The 21,770-nt window shown below is 36.5% G+C and overlaps 1 protein-coding gene and 1 pseudogene across 2 annotated transcripts; one reads left to right on the plus strand and one right to left on the minus strand.

The window, feature by feature from the left end:
- Positions 1–1,098: 1,098 nt before the first annotated feature.
- Positions 1,099–8,035, minus strand: LOC148878877 (deoxyhypusine hydroxylase-B-like). The gene is made up of 7 exons (XM_088960247.1): positions 7,543–8,035; positions 6,924–7,057; positions 6,595–6,830; positions 6,296–6,434; positions 2,702–2,828; positions 1,526–1,644; positions 1,099–1,436 (listed from the first exon to the last, which is right to left on the minus strand). Exons 1-7 carry the CDS (start codon positions 7,697–7,699, stop codon positions 1,404–1,406), a joined length of 945 nt encoding a protein of 314 aa, XP_088816373.1. The 5' UTR covers positions 7,700–8,035; the 3' UTR covers positions 1,099–1,403.
- An 8,341-nt stretch (positions 8,036–16,376) lies between these two features.
- Positions 16,377–17,860, plus strand: LOC148878878 (AT-hook motif nuclear-localized protein 20 pseudogene; annotated as a pseudogene). Its single transcript, XR_016104040.1, has 2 exons — positions 16,377–16,430; positions 16,717–17,860. The product of XR_016104040.1 is annotated as an AT-hook motif nuclear-localized protein 20 pseudogene (transcript).
- Positions 17,861–21,770: the final 3,910 nt, after the last annotated feature.

The raw sequence follows: 21,770 nt of genomic DNA on the forward strand, positions 1-21,770 counted from the left end.
AAACCATTTTTTTTATATACAACTTTTGGGAACTAAATGGCTTATAAATAAGATTGGATAAAAAGATTTTGACAATTTTGTTCAAATTTTATTGTATCCGTAATTTTTGTTTTATTTATTTTGATTTAAAGAAAAATTGTAACATTTTTTAGTTTGTACTTCGTAGTTGGTAAAACCTACTATTATGCATCACAGGTGGACATATGAATATAGATGATATTCTCACACAATGGTACATTAAGATTATTCTATTTAAAAATTGAAAATCAACAAGATATTTTTGGGTTAAGAGCCCGTAAGTATCTCCACTGGAATTGAAAGAGCTTTCATGCCGTGGCTTCTGGCTTTATAAGATTGGCCTCACGAAATTATGTTTGGTGAAAAACCAAAAAAAACCAATAATATACTTTCATAAGTTGCAAAATTGACTTTCCACAAAACTATTTTGAGCGACTTTTTCAAGGCTTAATTTAACGAGTATTAAGTGAACAAAATAATTCAAATTACAAGATTTTGCACTGTATATATTTGTATTTGTCCTCCTTCAAAACTGAGCCTAATGGTTTAGTCAATGCAACTCAATCAACACTGAAAACCTCCCAAATTAGCCCCTCACCTTCTTGCCTCACTGTCTTTTAAAATGAGTCCGATGATTTATTTCACGGGAGATATTCCCAATACAAGGTTGCAAAGAAATGCTCGAACGATGCGAGCACCGACTTACCCTGACAGAAGTCAAACTGTTTTGGAAAGTATGCATGAAACTGGTCGAGGTGCACTGACTATCAGTAAAAACCGACTTTCAGCTATGATATTCTTCACCCGGCAGATAGGGTAAGAGAAAAAAAAACCCAGCTTCTCAATTCTATTGACCATATAATTCCTGCAAGCAAAAACCCTGCACACACTCTTAACATACAGGTACGGGGATATCCCCAATGTGCTTTTGAATTTATTTACAGGGCTTTTGCTTTCCAGATCGGGTGCGGGTTCCATTCAACACCTCTTCCAGTCATCGGCAAAATTCATTCGCTTTAAAAAGTCTTTAGACTAAACCAATGGTTCAGAATAAAAAAAAAAAAAAAAACACCCTATATATATAGGACAGAAACAAAACCATTTTACTAAAAAATTCAACTAGAACACCTGCAACTTTAGCTAGTGACATCCCTGACATCAAATTTCTTTAGACAACATCACACAAGAAACTCTCCCTGATGTCCGTCAGTATACATTTCACCTTGGATGTGAATATTCATCAATTTATTATAAAGCAACATCCTCTTTGAGTTGGTTATATTTGGAACAGTAATGAAGCAGCAGCAGCAGCACTTGGGTCAACATCCATATCTTGAGTAATGAATGAAAATATCTATTTTGTGGGTTGACGAATCATGAATGTCTTACTGCACTTGAGGTGCCTGCATGAAGAGATACTGCACGAAAGAGGACGTGTTAAAGCCATCATCTGTAAAATAATATAGAATACCTAGAAATTTGCGCCATCACTTTTCATGTCACATACCTCAAACGACTTGCCTGATCTCTCAAACTCCAGCATGCTGAGAGCAACTTCACAGCTCTGCGAGACTATGGGCTCAGGGTCCTTCGCAAATTCCTCAAGAAGTGACACACTTTGGCTATCTAGTAGATGAAAAGCAGGAGGAAACTTAAAGCTGGATACAAAGAGCTTCAAAAACAATGAATTTGAAAAGAAAAAGTTTGCCAATGAAACTGCATTTGTTTGCGGTGTAAACCGTTGTATTTTGGAAAACGTGATTATCGATGTAGTATTTACATTGATTTATGATGTAAAACTACACTCCATCCAAACGCTGCCAAATACCAACCGGAAATGTAATTTTACACCGCAAATAAACACTGACAAATGCAGACCAGGAGTGGAGTTTTACACCGGTCCACATTTACACCACAAACAAACGCAGCCAAAAGCAACATGCAACTACAAAGTTGAGTAGTTAACCATTGTACATCAACATTGAAATATCACGGAACACATGAACCGGAGTAGGAAGTTGATTTGTTCAAGTTTCTAATCTGGTCACCATAGGCTACAAGAAATAGAGGGCGGCCCATTAACCTAATAAACAATTAAAAAAAAAATTCAAGGAATGACATCGCTTTTGGCCACAAATGGTGGTGTCAATTGGAGCGAATTTGGTCCAATCTGATCTGATTCAATGAGTCCAAGTCCATTACAGATAGATCAGGTCCAATCCAATCCAATGAATACTCTCAACCATTTTGGGTCAGTCCAATTCAATGTCTGGACCGTTTAATCTGTTCAAATTGGTTTTAATTTAGATTGGTTCCAACCCAAACTTGGTCCATTGGCACCTGCATTGTTATCTTCTATCAATGGACTGGATATTGGTTCAATCCGACCAATCCAATATAAATTCATTATGGATGGACCAGATCCAACAATCTAATAAATACTTTGTCCTGGACTGGTTCAATTCAATGTCTTATTGGTCCATCCAACCTGTCCAAACTGATTTTGATTTGGACAGGGTCCAACCCAAAACCACAAAATCATGGATATCAGAGTCTTGCAACAGATTTCTTTCAATTGCCCTGAGCAAAAGGAGGTGAATAAAGTCAAACAAAGTTGTCAACTGTCATTTTTTTATCAGCAAATAAGACTTTCATTAATAAGTCATCAACTGTCATTTAGTACCTGCAATGGAGCCAAGTGCTTCAGCGGCTTCATGTCTAACCATTGGATGCTCATTCATATTCCTAAGAACTTCAGAAAGGGCAGTAGAAGCAGCTTTATCTTGCAGTTGGCCCAAGACATATGCAACCTGAAACAAATTGGACATAATCATAAAATCTCTAGTACAGAGAAAAGAAGAGAGCTGGTGGAAAAACCATTCCACAGATGTAGACCAGATACAGACCATACAACAGATGGCTAAAGTAAAATTATAGAAGGGTATGGACTGAAGGTCGGTAAAATCTTTTTCAAAATATCCTGTTCTAGTTTTTTCACATGCATATCTGGACATGAACAGCTCCTAGTAATGGTTATGTACACGTAGAACCCATTCAGACCCACAAAACACATGATGTAGCAAGATTTAGCCTATACATTCAACTTTCTTTGTGTCACATAAGATGGTCTTTGTGTATCTTGTTGGATTGTGGCAAACAGAAAAACCATCTACCCCATGCTTATAAATACACAATTCACATGTTATACAATTTATACTTATCAAAGAGAAAAAAAAAAAGAAGCAATTTCTACCTTCAAAATCTACCAGTCAGTATATGATTCTGGTCTCTACTAGTATACCTTTTTTTTGATTAGTGTCTCTACTAATATATCTTACCTATTGGTAAAACATTTCAGAGTTGATTATATCAAGAACACAGAACTTTTCTTCTCTTTTTTTTTTTTTTTTCCTTTAAAAATTTCCCCATTTCTGTGCATCTAATAATTACTAGAGAAGCATAGAAAGGATTGATTACACTACATGGCGGTCATTACATACCACAAGCCCAAAAGATAAAAAAAAGCACCTATAATGACATGCAATAAAGAGAAAAAATCAACCTAGCTGATTCTAAACCAACTTTGAGTCAGTTAAACAGCTTTAGAATATAAGCCCATTAGCAATCACAAAAAGTATCCTAAGCCCAGTCCATGGGTGATGGGATTTTTTTAAGAGAGAGAGAGAGAAGGTAAACTATTGTATTATACTGAAAAAGAAAACGTGCACAACAGAAGCTGTATTCAAAGGTTAAACAAAAAACTGCCCCTGCCTTGCTAACACCCTACACTCAGATTTACAAAAAGGTTTCCATATACAAAAAAAGTGTTATAGTCTGTACTCTGTAACCTTGAACATCACAAAAAGGGTATCTTTTAAGCATCCTTTGTTTGGGACAGCTGCAACCCAAATGTGTCTAACCATGAAATATGAAGAACTTTTGTGGTTAGAGTAATATAAATGTTCTAACTAGAGAATGGTTCCTTTAGGTTCCCATATCCAAGCTCACCAATCTTCACTTTATCTACTACAACATGTTCACTCATTCTAGCATGATAACAACCACCTCAACCATTTGAAGGTGACCATAAAAATGAGCATACCAAATTCTCCTAGTTCTTGACACCATTATGTGAACTCTCATTCTGTCCCCATGGACCTAATATCATTGATAAAGTCATAGAAGACCAGTATCACTTTATACACATTTCCGCTCCACTTCTCCATACAATCCCCAAACTAAAAGTTGTCAAATTTTAGTTTAGTCAATGATACATGGCACACCACACCATTTAGCCTTTCCCACATTTGTACAAGGGGTTCCATCTTCAAACCTGTCCAAACACCAATTTTTTATTACACCCTATCCAGACATTGTGTTTCTTGGATGACTGGTCCTTGGAATAGTGAAATACCTCAGTCCAAGATCACCAGATTATTTGTCTAATTTGCTATTGTCACTGAACTAATGAAAAATCATAGAGGTTCCAACCTTGCTTAATTTCTAGTTTCAATTAACTTATCAACTTGGTGCTCTGATTTAAGGGGTTTCCGACAATTTCAGGGTCCCCCACTTCTTCTAAAGATAGAATTAGAGCCTTTTCTATTGTTCTATGGACTGGTTCTTGGAAAAACCACAAAGACTGGTTCACAATGAAGAAGCTTGTAAATCAGGATTTTCACACCAAATATAGATTCATGAATTGAACCATCTTCAAAGGAAAACCTCCTCCGCTCTATTGTTGCCACATTCTGAAGACCTAATCATCATTACTTCTTTTTTGGTCATTGAGCCTAAAGATGATTATTACTACACCATTTTATTAAGCCTACGGAATTACATTGAGTTGAGAATACATTCATTTTTATCAATAATAGTTTGTCGGATTGAAACCCAATACCTTGACTTGAATTCAATGCCTTTTGCCTCCAAAAACCTGTATGTTCTTTCCTCCAAAATCATCATCATTGTCAATGCCTTGTCCCAACTATATGGGGTTGGCTACATGAGTCCTGTTTCTCCATTCTGTTCTGTTCATGTTATATCCATCATTCTGTTATTTCCTCTAAAATGTGCCACAGAATTTGCAAAGGGGATAAATTCTACAATAACTTAGCCTTGTCATCATATTTTATTAAATACTCCACAAGGCTCTGTAACATAATCATTATAAGGAAAATGTCTTCCAACTACCTGAACTTACCAATGTTTAAGCTTTTACAAATTGGACTATACTCCTAGGCCTATTAACTAAGATATACACTGCATGAGATCCCCAGATAAACATGTTTAAATTGAGAAACTGAACAGCTGTAGTCAATGGAATCAATGCAAATAAGTATCACATTATCATTTTGGTCAGTGGTCATAGACCCATTGAAGCAAATGCAATGCAAACTGTGGTTTTCCCTATCCCAGAAAAGAGTAATGGCTTCCAATATCACCTTTTAAATCTTTAAGGAACAGTCTTCAAAATGCACATGCATGCACATCTAAGAAGAGTAGTCACAGAAAAATTAAAGGATTTCAGCTCATAACTTTTCAGTTGCACCAAAATCAACTATTTCATCCCTCACCCCTTCAAAAGAAAAAGTAAAAGTAACCTCCAAACCAACAAAAATTAACCTTATGACTTCCTGCTTTTCAACAACAGTCTAAAGAGTTCTGACTTACCATAACCTCAGAAAGTTCTCACATTCTAATCCCAACCACTCTGAAAAGAGAACATAACAATAGTTTCTGTAACTCTTTAGATAAAAAAAAAGTTCCTGCAATTATAAGAAGATCTAACTTATCAAAAAAAAAAAAATCTAAGAAGACCTATGTCATTGTGGCTTCATTAAAAAAAAAAAAAAAAAAAAACCTTGTCCATCATATATCGAGTCATGCCAGATCTCAGGCATGACCAACATTTTTTTCTTTTATTGGTAACTTGACCCACAGTTTCAATGTTTCATTTCCATAGTTTTGGTGGTAACTTCATGCTAGGTAACCAAAAAGCTAAATTTTCAGATTTATTTGTTTCAGTTAATCTTGCAGATGACAAAACATGGGAAAATTAAATGTCCACATTTGGATTTATCAGTACAGATGGAAAAAGAATAATCTTGCTGCATGATAGGTGGTATGAGAGTGGTGTTTTTTATTAGCTAGAAGATGAGATGATGGTAAGGTTCATACACAGATTCTTCTCAATCATCTATCACTATTTTTCTAAGCAAACAATGAAGTGTCACTGTCGCATAACATTATCAGAATTTAGAAAGAATCTGGATACCTCATGCCGCAGGAGAGCACTTTTAGCACCTAAAGAATCAATTATAGCGCTGATAGCTCCATCACCACCATCGTTTCGAAGAGCAAAAAGAGCTCCATATCGCTCATACATGCCCTTTTCTTCATTCAAGAGAACTTCCCTTAAATTAAATGGGTAAAGACAATCAACAAGCTAGTCTTAATTGATACAGAACAAATCAGTATGTTCACCAGCTTAAACCAGTTAACAAACTAGTTCTAACCCATAGAAAGCAGATTGACAATTCATGACCAAGAATTGTTACGCTTTGACAGACAAACCTTAGCTGATCTACAGAAGAACTAGAAGAAGCAGGCATGGCTGGATCAACTGACAGAAACGGTGAAGCAGACACTGAAGATATTCGATCATTATCATCAATATCTTTCTGTTCCTTAATTCGTCTAAGAGCCAATTCACATGTTTCTTGCACCTCCTGCGCAGGATCTGACACTAAACTCTTCTCTAAAATAGGAATATTACTCTTTAATCCAATGGCACCAAGAGCTTCCGCTGCCTGCATAGGTGCATCGTGCATAAAGATCACACTAGAAATACAAAATAGCAGCATATCATAGGAGACCATAATAAGTCCAACAGAAAAAGTTACCTCATGACGAACAATGGGATGCAAAGAAAGATCTTCAAGAACTCCTTCTAAGGCAGGAATAGCATCAGCGTCTTGCATTTGCCCCAGCGCAAAAGCTGCCTCATGGGCAAGCAAATTCGAACAATCCCTTGTTGCTAGAAGCCAAATAAAAGTTAGTTCCGACTGGTTATTAACTAATAAACATATAATGGGTGAATAATTTCTGCTTTAGGTGTTGAAATCGATTCAATCATTGGTGCAGATTAGATAGAGAAGCATGAGCTCATGCCAACCTCTACAACTTAATCGCGTTAAAAATTCCATGAATCATAGAATAGTTTTTGGAGGGTGGATACTTAAAATGGGAGAACATTGGGGGGGGAGGAAAGAAAAAGAACCCAAGCAACGTTTATTGCAAAATTCTACGAGAATTTATAAGTGCTTTTTTTTTTTTTTCTAATTTTGTTATAAAAGGAATTGATGAATTCAAAATGACAACTGAATCTCTATAAACATTATCAAAGCCGAAACCATAGTTGACCAATTATAAAACCTAATTCATTAGAATTTTGAAAATAAAATATGGAGAAAAACGATAGAATCAAAAACCAATTCTGCGATATCCGACGAGAAAACTTACCGCGGACGAGCGCCTCACGAGGGCCAGAGCCTCGGAGATTGCGAAGTGAGAATAGAGCTCTGAAACGCTCGGAAATCGGCTGGTCTTGATCGAGGAGTCGCTCGCAGAGGAACTTCTCTGTTTCCGGAGAAGCGTAGAAAGAACTTCCGCAAGCCATGGATTCGCAGGAAACCGGGACAGAAACCCTAGCTTCCCCGAGACAGTGGAGGCTTGGAGTTGGAGCGTGGAGAATCAGATGCCCCGCGAAAGAAAAAGAGAAGAGTCAAAGAGCATCATAAGTATAGCCGTTGTGTTTCTCTGCTTAGAAAGATGGGCCCCCGAATTAAAACTATAGAACCCACTTTCGGTGACTAGATGGAATCAGCCCATTGGAAGAAGATGCTTTCTTTCATTCTTTTTAGGAGCCCACAGAATGCACAATGCTGTATATCTTTTGGGCCTCAATGGCATTACCCACAGGAGGTCAGCTGAGGTTGTCTTGTCCCTGCGAATTGGGCTACAGGCAGTTGGAGCCATTCGGTTATAAGCCCATATACAAAAGACACGTATATAGGAATCTCTTATCAAGATGTCGATTTCAATTTGGGTTGCAAATGGATTGGATGATTCGATCGTTGAATTTGGATCACGCTTTTGAATCTTCGGATCGGATTTGGATAATCTCTATCTAATTCGAGAAGATCTGATATATATTATATATTTATAAATATAAATATATATAATACATATATTTATTATTTATTATATTTATAAATATATTTTTATAAAATTGTCATATTATTTATTTTTTATAATATATATATATATATATATATATGATAATAATAATTAAAAAATACTTATATTTTTTGTTTTTATTTTATTTAAATTAGTATATTTTATTTATTTTTTAATAATTTATTAATGTTTAAAGAAAACAGGATCAAATCCAAAATCTAACTTACCGATAGAGTCCAAATTCAAATAGAGTCCTATTAGATCCAGTTGGAACTTTGAATCAAATCGGGTCCGACATTAACAGTGTCAGATTGGATCAAATCTGATCCGTTTGTATCCCTAATTTCAATGGTGCCGGAAAGGTTTGATACCTGAAAAGAATTTTAATTATACACTATTTATTAATTCTTATAGAATGAGAGTTAGACAAGATAAACCACGCCAAGACCATTGAATCTCGATCTAGGCTCGTTTAGCCAAATGAGCACAAATTCAAATTCAGGCTCATGATAGGTTGTGTTTGGATAAGGCTCAGGGTTTTGTGCTTTTAAATCCAGAAGCACAAAGCCCTAATTTTGGCTTTGTGTTTTAGTTTAAGGCTTAAAAGTGTTTTGACATTAGACTGCTATGCTTTTAAAAGCAACACTTATCAAACTCTCAAAACACTTCTCGGATTTGTTCTGTTTTTTACAGTTCAAAGTTCAAAAGCAAAAACTTATCCAAACACATCCTTTGTCTGGCCAAGTTCAAGAATATATAAGCCCAGTTAAGTGGGCAAATAGTACTATTGAATATTGATTATTGATGTAGCACCAAACTGGACCAAGCTTGATGGGCCTTTTCACATGCCAGTGCGCTAACGTAGCCTGGACTCTGTTCCCCTTTTGATTTTATAATGGGCTGACATCATGGCAATGCCTATAGCCTACAATCTAGGCCCATCGGGCCCCAATTCCAGCTGTCCATTAAATAGGGATCACCCATCAAAGTTTGAGTTCGGCTGCAGTCAGTGCAAGTCTATGCTCACACCCTTCGAACAGCCTCCTGCAGTCTTGCATTGGGAATATCTTCCCATGAAATAAAATACGTAAATATGTAGATATTTTAATGCAAGGCTGTAAAAGTTGTTGGAATGGACGTTGCTGAAGCCAATCTCTCAAGGTTTAACTCAAGTAGTATTCACTCGGGAGGACCTGAATCCCCACCATCTACACTCATATGTGGGGAAGATCTGATAACTATGCTTCATTCTTTTAGGTTGTATTTGGTTGCAGCACAATTTTATTTGCACTAGTACAAATGTGTGGGAGTGCAAATGTAAAATATGCAAATTTTTGTTTAATTATGTTTTTGATTTTACTTTATTCTGCTTCATGTCTAATTTATTTCATTTTGCACTGCAGTCAAATAAAATAAGCTAAAATTTGAAATAAAAATAAGTCAGAATTTACACTCAAATCAATTGCACTGCCATAATTTTGCATCAGTGCAAATTTATTTGTATTGCAACCAAACATAGCTTTAGACTCAGTTTGGGAAGAGTGCAAATACAAATATGTAGAGTGCAAAACCTTATACTTTGTATTATTTTGTATGTATTTTTACTGTACATATTTGCATTTGTACTCCTTCCAAACTGAGCCTTAATGAAGGAATCAATTAAAATCACTTTAAATAACTTATGTTGAGATAGAGATTACTTGGATATTCTTAATGAAGTTTGTGATATTTCTCAAGAATTTTGTTTCTTCTTATTTTCTATCAAACTACACATAGCCAAAAGGAAAATCATTTTTTTTTTAAATTGTGAGAAATTTGGATAGGCAGAAACAGTAGCATTTGAACAAGAGTTCTTTCCCAGCTGTGCTTCTTCGTGATGCTAAATACTTATATTTGAGAGGACCAAACATCCCAATTAGATTCTGAGCAACCATTCAGAATTTACCAAAGTTATAAATCGACAAAAATCTCTCTATTGGTAGACAGAATCTTTTAGTTATAGCTCCCTATCTCCTTTCAACAAAAGAGACTTTGGAGAAGATGTAGTTATCATAAGCAAACAGGGGAGTGATGTGATTAGACATTGCTTGCTTGAATCTGAATGAATGCCTAAATTTTTCTCTTTCACTTCTCCTTTAGTTTTCACCTTGTCAGGGGCTTCTAAATTCTTTGAGTGGACCTCTTGTAGCCTCAACAAAATGTATTTCTTCTAAGTTTTTAGGCTTCTTTTTTTTTCCAAACATCGTTTTACCTCTCTCTCTCTTTCTTTTTCTCTCTCTCTATGCGGTAAATCTTGCATAGATGAGGTGCCAGTGCTTTCTAAGATTCTAGCATTTCAAAGCATGTTTCCACATATACTATAGGATTTATGTGTATATAGAGGAAAAGATTTTGTCTTTTCTACTTTAGTCAAGTACACTTCTATGTTATAGATATAGATATCATTCATGTGAAGGGATGAGCTGGTAACTCTTAAACATCCATTGGTAAGGTCTTGGGATTATCCATGTTTTCAATTCCCTAAAACGTCACCAAAACATATCTATACCATGCATCCAAAGTTATACCTTTTAATTTAAAACCCACCCATATAGAAAAAGGGCTTATTTTGGAAACCTGAAAAGCGATTTTAAGCTAAAGTTTGTTCCACAAACAATGAGACAAGAGGTAAACTTTGAGGTCCTTTTGACCTTAATTAGACCATATTGCCAGGCCCATGTGGAAGATATATTTAAACCTAGGATTCTTCCATTTTTCCCTGATTGACCCTCTGTTCATTGTGAATTCTAAGATTTTGAGATTTTTCCAATGTGTCTCAACTCTGAAATAAGCCAATGGGGATTTTCAATTCGTATAAAAATTCAAACTCTGGATGGGTGGCATCCTTTGAGGAAAACTTCAATATATCCTTTAATATAAAAGTGATGTTTAGGGCTAATATGGATAGGATACCCTTTGGAAAATTTTCAATATAAAGTGGGGTATAGGTATAGAGTAAGAAATGAACATATGGCAACCCTAGAAAGTCTTGTCATCTGATGAAACATTATTTTGATTGGCTACATCCTCCTGCCATATAGCAAAACTAGGTCCTGTCTGGACTCTGGAGAAGCAGCCTAAATTGGATCATCATACACTAGCTACCTTTTCCTATTCAAATACTTCTTCAAATTAAAAGTTGGGTGAGAAATTAATTACATGTTGTGTTTCATAAGAACAGTTTTGTGTGATTGATAATCTCTAAATTTTGTATCTCAATCCTACGTTTTGAACTTAAAAAAAAAATAAAAGAAAGAAATTTTGCTTTCAGAGTAAATACCTCATTAATTAGGTTCTATTACCATTCCATTTAATTATTGTTTTTACATCAATTAAATAGGTGCTCAACTTCTTGAAGACAGTTTTGCACATACCTTACAATGTCACCATCGAAGTAAGTTATATGCTAATTAAAACTTTGCTTTCTTTTTATTTTCTGTTTCCTATATATATATGTATTTTGGTATTGCATCCTCTTACTTCACCTTCTGATCTATTAGTGGATGACTTTAATTTAATAAAAAAAAAAGTACCTATTTCTTTGATAGAAATGACACTAAAAATGGACTAGCAAGAAAGAAAATTACATTATTGGAAATTATGCATTTTGGCTTAAGTATAGTCATAATATAAATCTGTATATATTTATGTAGGGGGGTTTTACAGTTTTACATGGTTGTTTTGTTAAAGCATCATAGTGGGTTTGGGCTCACGAACTAGTCCAAGTAGTGGTCCCACTATCCTACATTTGGGGTGTTTGGTTTAGAAGAAAAGGTTGGAAAAGGAAGGGGTTGTGTCCCTAGGAAGGACTAGCTAGGCCCAGTAAACCTGGCTGAAGAATTTGAAAATTGTATTGTAGGAGGTTGAAAAGCCCGTGTTGAGCTGAACTACAAAAGATGGAAAAAATGGGAAAAAGAGGGTGCTTGGAGGGGATGGATTGAGAGAGACAGAGAGATGTAGGGGAGGTCAGTAAGGCACGGTTAGCAATCAATGCAAGGATTGGTTGTGATGGCACCCATCATTCTGTTGTCACATCAGACCGACCTTGTACAATTTACTTGTTAAATGCCCTTAAATCTTTATATTGAATGTATTGTCAACCTCATAAATAATGTGTATCCTAGCTATTAGCTATTATATTATATGCACCATACATTGATATTTTGGACCTGCTTAATTATGACTTTTGAGAGAATATAGTGTCGGCTGTTGTTGCTATGCTAACATTGGGGTGGGTGGTGTCTTGTGGGGGACTCGGGGAGCACATTTGGTAGTGGATGTCCACAAATGAAATCCTCGGCAGAAAGGAAATTGGATTTGTTCTTGTTGGGTGCCTAGGATATATATATATAGAGAGAGAGATATTTAAGGAATAATAAGAAAAATCCTTTCAAGCAGAAATGAGCTAATGACTCATGATATGGTTTGGCCGTAGAGGAGGGATTTGAAAATTGAGGAAATTAGCTTCATCTACGTGTGCTGGATGTTTTAGGATATTGGCTCTTTTTTACTGCTGGCATTGCCACGTTTGTCTGTTGGTATGAATCTTCTTCTTCTTCTTAATAATATTTTTGGTTACTATCAAACAAAGGAGGCTGGATCTACTAGGCACAATATAATAAGCACGTTCAATGAATACTTGGTAAATAATCTAACAACTATTAAAAGTGGTTTTTAACCTTTTTCAAAGATAGGGTATTTTAAGGGACAGGTATGTTAAAAGTAATTGATTATTGTAATGCCATTCTTGAATAATTTAATTGCATTTTCTCATAATTATTTCATTGTTTCACTTGCTTTAGTTTAGCTTGGTAGTATTGCATTTTTTATATCATAAGAATGAATTTAAAGCCAAAGTGATTTACAGCCATTAGATATTGTCAAATTTGGAGTTTCATTATGACCATTAAATTTTAGTGAAGGACATAAAAGTTAAATTTGATTATATAATATTAACTTATATCTTTACCCTTTATTTATTTGCATGGTATGGTACAGTAGTCCTTTTAAAAATTAAGAGGCTGATATAGTCATGGTTCATCCTATGATTCATGTGTAAATGTACTTTCATTAGTTAAAATTAATCATATGGTCATCATCAAATAAAGATATGATTTGAGACCTGAAATCAAAAAGTTGTGTTAAAAAAATGCCATTTTATTGGTTTTGGAACCATTAATAACATACAAATAGCATAATGCTGGTTGTATATGTAAAACATATGAAACATGAAAACCAACAATGAATCGAACACCCCCTAAATTGGCAACTCTAAACCCCTATCTTAAGAGAACATGGGTTCAGATAAAAATGCAGAAGGTTTTCACCTAGAGCATTCTTCCTCTAGGTGTGATCCATTCTTCCTCTACTGTACATTTATACAGTTATGTTGAATGATATATTACAAGAAACTCCTTTTTGAATAATGTCCAGGAATCAAACTGGATTAATTAAAGATCCAGATGGGTAGCTACTACCCTGATCGGGAGCCTCCTACTGTCACAGTGTCGCCTCGATGATCTAAAGAGATCAGTCATCTGATAAATCAACAAAATGAATAAATCATGATTTGTTTCAAGCTAGGCATCTGATATATATTCTAATTAAATACTCGAATCATTAATTTAAACTCAGCCAAATGATTAATCATTTGGAAATTTCTTCTTCTTTTGTTTTCTCAATATATAATTAAGAATGTCTATGGGTGAATATGAAATTCTTCATATATATTGGTTTGATCAACAAGAGTCTCTTTAAACCACTTATTTCTTTGTTGTCCGTTCACAAGAGCTTGTTGGTTTGGATCGTTTATTGGTTGCATATGCTTGCTATAGCTAATTCTTGTTCTGTTAGATGTTTTGAAGGGTCTGATCAGTTACAGATCTTGCCACACACTATGCATCTAACAGACCTAAATAGTACTAAACAAATCATCAGGATGATTTTTCATCAATTATCTACTGTATCATAAACGTTTCTTAGTATGTGAATGGGTTATGATCAATTGTGATGATTCTCAGTGAATTAGTAACTAGAAATTTTTGACTGTGTTGCGGGAAGAGGAGGGGGCAATCCCCATCTCATCATAAGGATTTCCAGAAGCTGAGCTTACAGCTGCTCCCAAAGTAGCAGTCTCTCCATTGTAGTCTCTGGAGATTCGAAAACTAATTAGTTTTGGAGCTGAATTCTGTAATTTCAGTAACCTACAAGGTCTTCGATCGTGATGCAGTTACTTGGACACTTTTTTATGTCTTTTATTAGATTATTTCTTATCTGTTTTGTGGTTTTTAATTTGCTCTCTGATGTTATATATCCACAAAGATCTTACTTAGCGTGGTGATTGTTGATGAAAGTTGGTTTGGTTAATTAGTCCCCTCCCCTCTGTGGAATTTAATTTGTATTTTTGTCTGTCATTAAAATTTTGGTTTAGTTAAAAGAACGAATATAAGAGGAAAACGAAAAATGAGTTCAGAGCTAATAAGTGGAACGTACTCATGAACAGAGTTGCACCAACATGTCGTACAACCAAAGGGGGTGAATGCCCAGTCATCACTCAACACTACTCATGGGTCGATCCTGATTTCAAAAAAAAACCAATACCCAATCTGTGACAAAGAGCCTAACCCATCTCTAAGTACTTAAATTTCAGCTTCAATCAACAAAGGGTATCTATCAGATGTGCAGAAGTGAACTTGATTAGATTATTCCTTGAAAAACATTGAAGACCTAAAATAGCTAGCTTAGCTAACATGTTAATTAGTTAGTTATTGAATGATTCGTTCTGCTGCTATCGATTTAGCTCTAGCATGTTGACTCCTAGGGGTAGACCTAGTTGATTTATTACTTACTGGTTCAAAAATGGAAGAAGTAGTTTTATTTATAATTTATTTATTTTGTAATACAATATATACATATGGAGTGGAGTGGAGCTATCTAGTGATGATAGGGCACTTATGAGCAGCTGAATGAGAGCGCGCTCATTGAATCACCATCCCTGACTGCAAAGTTTATGGCATTGGCAGATGTGAACACGAGGTGGGGCTCCAATTAACAAAACTGACAGATTTATGTCTCAATCCATCAATCAGCCATGTCGTTGGCGGAGCCATTGTTTGATCACGCGTACGATTATTATACTGAGTTTCCGAAACACAGTCATCAGATATGATCGTGCACCGCCAAGTAAAGCTTTGTAATGGCCGAGGTGGATCGTATCATACCCGCTTTTAACTCTCACAAGTAGAGCAGAAACTTTTAGCTACTTTGGAAAGGAAAAAAGATGAAGAAGCAATCTCAAATCAAACACTCAAAAAATTTGCAGACCCAGATTACTAGAATGAATGAATTAACTGTAGACAGCTTCACGTTTTAGCTTTTGTATTTGAATGTATCTGTCAGAGAGAGAGAGAGTTTCCCTTTTGAATTAATGGAGAAAATATATTAAGAAAAAGCAGAAGTATTTTTAGCTATACAGTTTGATGAGTAGAGAGACCAGAGAGCAAAGGAAGCATGAAAGGGTGGTGGTTAAGTAGTAGAAGTAGAGCTAAAAATTAAATAGAAAAGATTAGGAGAGGGGATAAAAAGTAAAACCTCATTTGGTTTTATACTTTTTTTTGGTGAATAGTTCCCTTGTTTTTATACTTTCACAGTTTCAATAGTCTCTCTCCCTCTCTCGGCATCCGTTGATATGTCGGGGCGCGAGACAACGACGTGCTTCCCACCTGCTCACGCGCACGCTACCCCACAAAACCCTAATTTCTATGGAATTACAAGGTGAGAGATTATAGAGATAAAAGAAAAAAATGAATTAATAAAAGAAAGCTACAGCCCCCGAAACCACGACATATCAAACAAAGAAAAACCCACAAAGAAATAAGGGAGATACAGAAGCAAATTCTCCTCCTTGTTGTTGTTGGTAGAGGTGCTGTTTCTGTCGACCTGATTGGTGTGGTTCCTCCTCTCCTTGTTTTTATTTTTTTTTGCTTATCTTAGTTATCTTAGTCCTTGTTGGATTTCCATATTAAAGTGCTTAAATCTTTTCTTATATGTTTCTTTCTTTATTGTTTGCTGCAGTTGATTCTGTAAAGGGTCTTGTATTTGTTATTTGCTGCTCTCGCTTAGACCATTTTCGGGTAATTTGCTTGTCTGATTCACCGCCTTCGGCTGTAGAGGAAGAACAATCCTTCCAGGCTTCTCTTGGCTTCGTTCTTACTTAATTTATTCTATGTGCAATTACATCTTATGCTCGTGTTTCTTCTTGATCTTTCTCTGATAAACTCCTATCAGTTTTTAGTTTCTTGTTGGCTTAATCTCGCCTCAAGCCCATAGAAGTGAGAGCAGGAAGATCGATATCGAGGAGAAGCACCGCTTCCGCTTGTTTCCTTCTAAACTGTTTGTTTGGTTTTCGATCTCTGTTAGGGGTGAGAAAATCAGAAAGAAAGAAGGATAACTTCAAAGGTGATCTGATCAAAGAAAATCAATTTGTGGCTTCACTTGGATTTGCAACGCTGGCGAATCGGTGGTGGACCGGGCCAGTGGCGCTGCCAGGCGTCGAGCAGGCAGGGGGTTCTCCTGCGTTGAAGAAACGCGATCGGGAGTTTTCAATGAACGAAAATGGTGGAAGCAGCGGCGGAGGAGAGGAGGAAGAAGAGCGAGAGAACGGGGACGAACCAAAAGAAGGAGCCGTAGAAGTTGGGACCCGTCGTCCAAGAGGACGACCACCCGGGTCTAAGAACAAGCCGAAGCCACCAATCTTTGTGACACGGGACAGCCCGAACGCGCTGAGGAGCCATGTGATGGAGATTGCAGGAGGGGCCGACGTAGCCGACTGCGTTGCCCAATTCGCTAGGAGACGACAGCGAGGTGTCTGTGTACTTAGCGGAAGCGGAGCAGTAGCCAACATAACATTGCGACAGCCTGCTGCACCCGGAGCTGTCGTTGCACTGCACGGTCGGTTCGAGATACTATCCCTTACCGGAGCCTTCCTACCTGGACCTGCTCCTCCGGGGTCGACTGGGCTGACGGTGTACCTAGCTGGCGGTCAAGGGCAAGTGGTGGGTGGCAGCGTGGTTGGCACACTTATAGCAGCGGGGCCGGTCATGGTGATTGCGGCAACATTTGCCACCGCAACATTCGAGCGGCTGCCACTTGACGAAGAGGAAGAAGCAGGTAGCGGAGGCCAGGGGCAGCTCCCCGGAGGTGCAGGAAGTTCACCCCCCGCAATTGGCAGCAGTTCCGGTCAGCAGCAGCCTGGATTGCCCGACCCCTCATCCTTGCCTGTTTTCAACCTGCCACCCAACCTACTTCCTAATGCTGGGCAGCTGAACCACGACGCCTTTGCTTGGGCTCATGCCCGTCCACCTTTCTGAACAAACAAAGCTGGAGAGAGAGAGAGAGAGAGAGAGAGAGAGAGAGAGTTTCTTTGGTATTAGAATTCAGAACTGAGTAGATGAAGGTGGAAACCATGGATTCTGTGTAAATCGCTAAATCTTACTTTTTTTTTTTTATTTAGCTTTTTAATATTTCTAGTTCGTAATACAAAACGGATAGCTTCTCTTTTATAGCTCTGATTGTGTGTTTTTTTTTTCACTTTCTACATTAGTACTTTCTCATGGAAGTTCTATATTAATATTGTTAACTCATTTCTTATGCTTTCAATAATAGGCTTTTTTGTTTTTTTTTTTAATTGTGATTACTGATGATTACTTAATACATACTTCATTCGGTAAGATAGATGGAAGTTTGGGGATTCAAGAATAGCAATAGGCGGAATGCATTGATCTTTGATATATATTTTTCTCTTTATGTATATATTATTACGAGGCTTCTTGCTAAAATACACACTTATAGAGTTTTAGCCTTTTAAAAGCACCATGGTTATTTCTCACCTTGCTGGCATTCTGCAGGAAAATATGGTGCAGTTCGTCAAACCTCAACCAGGAGCACTAAATTGTCGATAGAAATAATTTGTATTTGCACATTTTGGCTGGATTCTTTTCTTTTATTTCGTTTTTTTTGGTCAAGACGCTGGAGTCCATTTATGTCCAGATTTAATTGCATTCTTTGATTCTGGGATCGCGTTTTAGTTTTCTTTTTCATGTATCTTTAAATGGTTCAAATTAGGTAACAAATGAGAGTATCTTCCTGCAAGGCTGCAATTTTTCATATAGTTCATAGTCAGTACTTACTCTCTCTCTCTCTCTCTCTCTCCTTTTTTATTTGGGTCTTACATTGGTGATTTTCCGTTTCAGTCTGCAAGAGATGAAACTATATATGATTGAAACCTCTCCATGCCATGAAGATTTTCTTGGACAATCTTATGAAGCTAAGATTGGTGTTTGAAGTTGAAGGATAAGCGGGTATCGCCTGTTTTCTCTATATTCAAATCAAGGCGTGTGGAGATCGGGCTCTTTTCTGTTGTTGGTTAGTGAGTTCTTCTGTGGGAGGAATTGGACCTAGGATATTTTGACAGCTGCAAGTCTCTGATGCTTTTAGAACCTTTCCCTGTAGTTTCCATCTTCTGGTTTTTGATGGGTACAAACAAATGCAACTGACTATGTTAATGGGTCAAATTTGGGGACTCGTCAGGGAGAAAAGTTTATTATGAATTAATTAAATGTAAAACAGAAAAGAGAGAAGAAGAAGAAGAAGAAACCTAAACTAAAACTCTAAAAGGAGTAACTGTGAAATCATCATAGGATTCTCAAGTTCAAATTTTAAATACCCTTCAAGGAAGGACAACGCGGCAGGCTATCCTATATATGATCGAGTTGATGAACCCAGCTTGTGCAAGGAAAACCCAGAAGTAGGTACTTGGGTGCTGAAAATCTCTTTCATATTTTTAGTTATGTTGAAGAGCCCAGCTTTTATTTTATGTTTCCTTGGTAGACGAATGGGGAAAACAATATGAGCTGCAGGAGAGCGAGCTACAGCGGTCTTGGTGGGTTATATTCATGCATTTTGGAGTTTGTAAGATAATCAATCTAAATAAAACCAACGGGCTTCAGTTCTCATTAGTGGTATCTCTGTGGATTGTTACATGCAATGTGGACTTTTACTGGAGGATCTAATGATTCCCATTCGTTTTTTTAGACCAAACAGCCCTCTTCAGCTGTTTCAAGGGTCTTTAATTTGTCCTCCAACTTGATGAAAACACATATGGGGACGTATTATTTGTGGATAATTTCTTGATTTTGAATATAGAAGATTGTTCTGATGGCAACCTTCAAAATTTTCTTGCAAGCAGTGACCCCTTGAATCCCACCAACAAGTGGGGGATCACTCAAGCATCCCTTTCTTTTCAGTTAGACGATTCGGGAGCTGCTGTTTATTTCAGAATATATAAACAATATATACACACCAGTACTAAAAGTTATATAAGTCAAAATTAAATTAAGAAGTGAACCTTTATCCTAATAAAACTTGTAAAAAATAATTCATTGATTAATTAAGGTTTTCAATATATAATACCTTTAGATGCTTCAGCTTTTTGGGTCTTATCATCAGTTTGTGTCAAAGCAAGTTGGCCAACATTTCTATATTGGCAAAAACAAATATATATATATATATATATACAAGCACACACTACCAAGAAAAGAGATGCTAATGGAGGGAAAGCTCTTAGTTCATAATTGATTATATGAAAGCCAAATCTAGCTAGGTTTTAAGCTGTCTGTCTTGAAGTATGGATGTTATGATTTCTTCTTTTCTGAGTAAAAAGTCCGTAAATCAATTGGTAGCTTACCAACACTTGACAGAAAATATTAGTATCCATATAGTTGAAAAAAACAGCTAGCTCAAGACTTCAATTTATAAACAAAATTATTCAGATCAGTGGTGGACGTTGACAACCTTCTGAAAGGGTTGTCAGTTCTTAATCTCCCCTTCCTTCCGAGAGTAATTAATTCTCCCCAGTTGGGGCATCTTTCATGCTCTCCTACCCAAGAACCAGATGATAGTAAAAGGCTTATAGAATGGAGACAAAGTATGAATTTTTGAAGTTGGGTTGCCAGTGATGAATTTATTAAGAAACCATCGTTTTTTCTCAACCTACATAAGTATTGTCACTGCTCCAGCACATGCTCAATAGTTTCAAAGCATTAAAGAAAAGGGAAATATTAATAGAAGGAATTGAAAAGGGTACATATATTTGATGTAGGAGAGAGAGATTAAGAAGGGTAGATAATAAGAAAGCAAAGATTATTAAGAGTAGTGTAGTCCAGCAGGGTTCACAAGGTCAATGATGCCTATAAGGGCTTAATTAAAACGTTTACAGCCGAGCATGTTCTTCAACAAAGCATCTCCAAGATTCAAGTAGTCCGTACTGTCTGGTGAAGAGGGCTGAAATTGAATTGAATTTTTTTTTTTTTTACTTTTTTGTCAGCCATGAACGTGGATACCAATTGATGAGCAGTGCAAGGGAGCTAGCACATAGCTAGCCACAGATAAGAGGTCGTCTTTGGCAATGTCGATCTTTAGAAGCTAATGGAGTTAGGAGTAGTAGGTGTCAAAGATTCCCCTAATGTGGGTAGTGGGTTCTTGGGCCGTCCTTGATGAAGTGGCTCAAGGCTTACCACAGAAATTCATAGATTCCTTCTGACAGTCATTCAAGTTTGTAAACATGTTTCCTCATATCATTATGTGCCAGTGCCGCTTCTCATATTAGCATTCTGGTTATCAGTCTTGATTTTATCAATTAGTTTGGACTACATAAAGGTTGTATCGATGAGAAGAGCTTATTTGGGAAAGCTCACCACATACTTAGCTCCCTATCAGCTAATTAGGCAAGGTTACTAAGTGACCCCCAATAGTGTCAAGCTCGATTCATTTAGATGAATGTGCTTGAACCGAGCTAGGGTGCATGACTTCGCCTTGATATAGACATGACTAATACAGCAGCCGAACCTAGCTGAATTTGAGCCTGAGAAAATACTCTCTGAGGCAAATGTGAGGGTCTCATTACAACTTACAAGCTTGAGCTTTGAGCTAAAGTTTAGGTTTAAATATTTAAATCATTAATTAGCCTAAGCCACACTGAAAATTATTTCATCACTTGGGGTCTGGATTGGATTAAATAGAGATGGGCTTGTTATTTAATTTGAGTTTTAGTGAATAATGAATTAAATAGAGATGGGCTTGTTTCTTTTAAGGCTGCATTTGGAAACGGTGCAAATAGGTGTGAATGCAAATATGTAGAGTGTAAAACGGTTTATATAAATTGCAAAATTAGGTTAGTTTTGCACTGACAAATTTACCTTCTTACCAAACAGATTTTTAGCTGTAATGGATGCAAACATGAATTCCAATAAAGCACATGCTTTTTTTTATCAAAAGCCCACTTGAAAGAAAATTTACTTCTTTTTTTTTTATTTACTTTTACATCTTATCGTCAACGTAAATATGCATTGGTCTGTCATTTATCAATGTATAAATGTAATGTTGCCAAACACAAGCAAAAATGAACCACCTAAACC

The sequence above is a fragment of the Nelumbo lutea genome, chromosome 1, assembly GCF_056320005.1.
Source record: "Nelumbo lutea isolate HS-2025 chromosome 1, American lotus-T2T, whole genome shotgun sequence".
NCBI lineage: Eukaryota > Viridiplantae > Streptophyta > Magnoliopsida > Proteales > Nelumbonaceae > Nelumbo > Nelumbo lutea.